This window comes from Lathyrus oleraceus, chromosome 1 (assembly GCF_024323335.1).
Source record: "Lathyrus oleraceus cultivar Zhongwan6 chromosome 1, CAAS_Psat_ZW6_1.0, whole genome shotgun sequence".
NCBI lineage: Eukaryota > Viridiplantae > Streptophyta > Magnoliopsida > Fabales > Fabaceae > Lathyrus > Lathyrus oleraceus.
Window position 1 is genome coordinate 217,559,721 of NC_066579.1, and position 5,345 is coordinate 217,565,065.

Below are 5,345 nucleotides of genomic sequence, written 5' to 3' on the forward strand. Positions count from 1 at the left end.
TGCACACAAAAATCACACTTTAATGTATTCATTTTCAATCCACATTTTCTCATCCTTAAAAAGGCCTTTCGGAGATGTTTAACATGAGTAAGTCGACCATTTGATTTTATCACAATATCATCAATGTATACTTGCATAAAATCCTCAATAAAATCATGGAACATTGAGTTCATTACCCTCTGATATGTCGCTCCGGCTTTTTTCAGGCCGAATGGCATGACAACCCACTCATATGTACCTAAGGCCCTTGGGCATCGAAACGCCGTCTTCGGCACATCTTCCTCTGCAATAAAAATTTGGTTATATCCCGAATAACCATCTAACATACTTAAATATTCAAAACCAGCGGCAGAATCGACCATCATTTCTGCTATGGGCATGGCATACTCGTCTTTAGGGGTAGTAGCATTTAGATCTCTAAAGTCAATGCATACTCGTAAAGACCCATTTTTCTTAATTACTGGCACAATATTGGCCAACCATTCAACATACCTTGCAGTTTGTAAAAACTTGCTTTCGAGGAGCCTTTCTATCTTTGCTTTTATCTTTGCCATGATATCTGGTGTGAAACGCCTAGGCATCTACTTTACTGGCTTTCTTCCAGCTTTTATTGGCAGTTTTAGCTCTACCAAATCCCTACATAAACCAGGCATTTCGTTATAATCCCAAGCAAAACAATCCTTAAATTCTTTAAGTAAAGATATTACCTCAGATTTTAACTCTTTGTCAATGTTAGCGCTAATGTATGTTGGCCTTTTGTCGCCATTTTCGCCAAGGTCGAATTCTTCTAAGGGGTCTTTTGGTCTCATCTTTTCCGGCGCCTTTGGATCTTTTTCAAACCCTAAAGGTTCATTGTCATAAATGCAGTCCAAACGCTGCATGTTGATGTTTCCTTTAGCCACAACTAGCTTATTTGGAGGCTCTGGCTCAATAGCCAAATTACCTTCTTTCTTTAAAACATAGGCATCGACAACCATGTTTTCTTCAGCCTCTAGGGCCGATTTTATTTTGTTCTCGGCAACGTATGCCGAAATCCTTTTTAGAGCTTCTAGCTCAGTCATCATCAGTGACATCCCCCTAGCCTGTCGGTCGGATATCTGCATAGGGTGGATCATCTAAATGTTCCACATCCCAAATGAAGCCATGAGTCTCGTGCAAAGTTAGAGAAACAAAAGCTTCACTCAGATTAGCATACACATGCTCAGCTGGTAAACAAGGAGAAATGTTAGCCAGCTTTCTTTCGAATTCGTTCTTGCCGACATTGTTCACGTCAGCCATGAAGTAACCTTGATCAGCTTCGATATTTTCGACCACTCCATATTCTCTCCAAATCACCAATCTCTGATGTGCTGAAGATGGTACCACTCCGACACCATAGAGCCATTCTCTGCCGACTAGCAAATTGTAACTTGGCTTGGCATCTATTACCATAAACAGTGTCAACCTAGTTATTGAACCCACCATGATATTCACCATGATCACACACATGGTGTTTTTTTATCTTGCCCCCGTAGTCAGACAAAACCATGTTGTTGGATTTAATATCATTATCATACTTGCCAATCTTCCTCAAAATATGGTGTGGCATGATGTTAATAGTGGCGCCACAATCTACCAACACTTTATTGATAGTCACACCTTCTACTTTGGCCCTAATCAACAAATGTTTCAAATGACTTTTCATAGTCATCGTGGGCCTCTCAAAAACTGCTTTTGGGCTCTCAGCAGAAGCATCATTCAACATAAAGTAACATCTTGGCTTATGTAATGCCATTTCTTCAGCGCAGACATCATCTACCGAATCCTCCACCTCAGTCACACAATTATATTCTTGTGGTAGAATTGACACCATGTTGACTAAGATGTCCAAACTTGCTTCTGATTCTGAATTGAAGTCATTAGTAACCTCATCATAACATTTTTCAGTTGGTCGACGGACATACTCCCTGAGTCGTTCTTTAGCTGCTGTGTCGACCTTCGCAACAACTTTCTTTCCAGAATTCGCCCCACTAGCCATGCCTTTTCCAACTATTCCCCAAGCAGCCTCTCTTTCAGCCTGCTTGCGCCGCTGAAAACGTCTCCATTGAGTTCTGGACATGGGGTTCTTCCCCAAATATTTTTCAGAAACATGAGTCATTTTCTCAGACTTGAACTCACGCCTGTAGTTAACTGCTAAACCTCCTCTGGTAGCAACAACACCTTGTGGGGTTTCTTGTTTTCCATGAGGCTTGATCTAGGTGCCTCTAGGAGCACTTGTCAATGGTACGAAGCTCCTAGGCCTCGCCTGAGCATTTTCCATAGCCTTCTTTGGGACTCTTTCATTCTGGCGCTCTCTGTTCAGCCCACTTCTTTTGCTTTTGCCCAATTGTAGCTTTTGGAAATTTTCAGCAGCAACTTTGTCGGTGACAACACCACATCTAGGGCATAAGCAAACTTGTGAACCCTTATTCTTGCAGCGATACAGGAAATCTACCAAATCTTCATCAGCCCTTGGGTAGACTTCAGCTATGTCGACATCTGGGCTTTCATCAGTTTGCTTTAGCATGTCGGCCTCATCATATTTAGTGATCTCGACCATATTGAACTCGACTGACTTAATGAATAGAGCTTCCTCCTGGCGGAGAGGGTCAGCGTCGATCTTCATTTTACGGCCAGCAAGTTTCAACCTGCCTTCTTGAATTGCTTTCTGAACCAGATCCCTGAAAAGATAACAATTAGAGGTATTATGACCAAGATAATTATGATACTTACAAAATCCTCTTTTCTGTCTTTGTTCTAATGGTGGTTTTTAGTACCAGGTGGCACCACTATTTTACCATCTTTAACTAACAAATCAAAAATTTCCTCACACTTTGTCACATCAAATGTATAAGTTTTTGAAGGGAATTTTGGATTATTTTCGACAGGATTTTTCCCTTGTGCAGGAAGTAATAATCGACACTCATAAGCAGATCCTAGCTTTAACTCAGCCACGTCAATTTCTAATTCGGTCGATGAGGCATAATCAGCCTCATATATTGGATCTGTCGCGTCATACTCGACGAACGCTACTTTTTCTTTCTTAGCCTTATTGTGTCTAACCTTTTCTAACCTTAGTCGCTCGAGATGTCGAACTCTATCAACCAATTGTGACATACTCTTTACAAAAGTTGGGTCTATTTTCTTCCTAATGGAATAATCTAACCCTCCAACAGCCATTTGAACAAGTTCATGTTCTGGTACTTGCGTAAAACACCTGGCCTTTAATGATCTAAATCTATTCAGATAATCGTCAATACTCTTAGCAAACCTTCTCTTAATGCTAGACAATTTTGCCAAACTAATTTTGGAGTGTCCTTCGTAAAACTGTTCATGGAACTTCTTTTCTAACTTGGCCCACGAATCTATCGAACTTGGGGCCAAAGAAGTGAACCATGTGAAGGCAGCCTTAGTCAGAGAGGAAGGAAAGTTTTTTACTCTCAAACACTCATTATGAGCCAAATCTCCTGACTCTGTTAAATATTTGGCAATATGTTCTATTGTCGATTCACCAGATTCTCCCCCAAACTTAGTGTATTTAGGCACTTTCATTCCTCTAGGTGCCTCGGTTTGGAGAATAAATTCAGCCAATGGGGAAACATATAATGGCCTTTGCAATGTGGAACTCATACCATTCCTAGCCATAATCCATTCGCCAATAGTTATCAAATTATTTTCTACTGCTAAGTCTTCTTGTCGATGTTGATCGACAATTTGATCAACATCCTGATGTCGGTTAACCAACACCATCTGGTTACGTCCTTCTACTCCTGATTCAACACCTTGATTTTGTTGGGGTCTAAGGATTTGTCCCTCATGGACTGTCTCATCTTCTGCTGCCCCTATCTCCATTTGAATAGGAACGGTCTTCCTGACCACTTTTGCCATCTGTCGAGTCGGTGCCCCCAGGAAGTTACATAAGCGTGTCAATTGATTAGCCACCTGCCTATTTGTTTTAGCGGATTCATGTATCACAGGATTAAAAACTGTACCCATTTGATTAGTTAACATATTAACCAACTGATGATTACTATAATCCATTTGCTGCCTCAACACCGCTATTGAAGTGTTCGACAACGACATGGTTCTATTCTGAGTATTATTCCTATTCTGAGCATTGCCCCCTTGTGCTGATCCTTGTAAGGAGGGATTCGTATTTTGAGCGTTGTCTGAAAACAATGTTGCATTTGATGTCGACTGATATCCTGGAATTAAGGAATACGACATTCCATAAAGAGAATCTGTGGTGCCAAAGCGAGGCACATAAGGTCTGAACGTCGTTATCGTTGATCCTGAACCTCCCGGTGGAAGTAAAGAAATTGAAGCTCCAACAACACCCGTAGTCGACATCGTTGAGGTTGCACTTGTCATCGGAGGCAAAGTTGAAACCTGTGAGATTACTGTTTCCATAGTGGATAAAGTCCCTTGTGGCACTTCATATGTATTGGAGTTTGACATTTTTGCAGTTTCTTGTGGCCTACTATATAATTTTCCACTTCTAAGTTTCATGGAATTGCGTAACTACACTAGCACTGGTCCCACTGGGCGTGCAATTTTGTTTACTGTGGAAATTGGTAAACAACCGCTGGTCCTCCCTAGGCCTTAAAACTAAGGGTTACTTGCAGGATCGACCAGTTGATCCTAAGACATGTGCTAGTGTGATAGGGTGACTTATTCAATTCAACAGACTATTAACTTTGTGAGAAACGACTTCTGACAAAGTATTGAACAAGCACAGGTTTTTTCAAAACGAAATGATGATGATGCTATAGACTATGGGTGACTCGTGACCGACAACACTATAACATTCAAAAGACGTACACGACGAACACACTTTTGGTGAATTCTATTATCGTAATAGAATCAGTGTCGACAGTGTAGACGACAACGTAAAATGATAACTCAAACGTAAATGAAATTAAAATAAAGTGTTCAACGGGAACAATTGAAAAATAAGGAAGTTGCATTGAAATAAATATGGTGATTCACGTACATAGCACTCTTAACAACTCTTGCTTCCTCGCGTTTGGAATGTGAAGTTTTTTACAAGTGGTTTTAGTACAAAGTGAACACCTCGAGTCCTCTGTGGGATCTCCTATTTATAATAAACTAAAGAAACTGCCTACAGGAAAAACTTCTAAAAATAACAGACGCCGTGCCACACGATCTACAAACTGCTCCATACATGATCTACAAACTACTCCATATTCTGCCGCTTATTCTCCCGGTAACTGCTAGTCATTTTGAATTTCAAACTTCTCCCGCTCAGGTATTAGGTTGACACTGTCTCCTAAGTGTTTGACACAACCAATAATTTCTTAAGTCCC

At 40.7% G+C, this 5,345-nt stretch overlaps 1 protein-coding gene across 1 annotated transcript; it reads right to left on the reverse strand.

Moving 5' to 3' along the window:
• Window positions 1–2,233: 2,233 nt before the first annotated feature.
• LOC127100657 (uncharacterized) lies at window positions 2,234–4,101 on the reverse strand. The gene is made up of 4 exons (XM_051037909.1): window positions 3,457–4,101; window positions 2,905–3,240; window positions 2,752–2,807; window positions 2,234–2,699 (listed from the first exon to the last, which is right to left on the reverse strand). The coding sequence occupies exons 1-4, from the start codon at window positions 4,099–4,101 to the stop codon at window positions 2,234–2,236; spliced, it is 1,503 nt and encodes a 500-aa protein (XP_050893866.1).
• Between the last annotated feature and the right edge of the window lie 1,244 nt (window positions 4,102–5,345).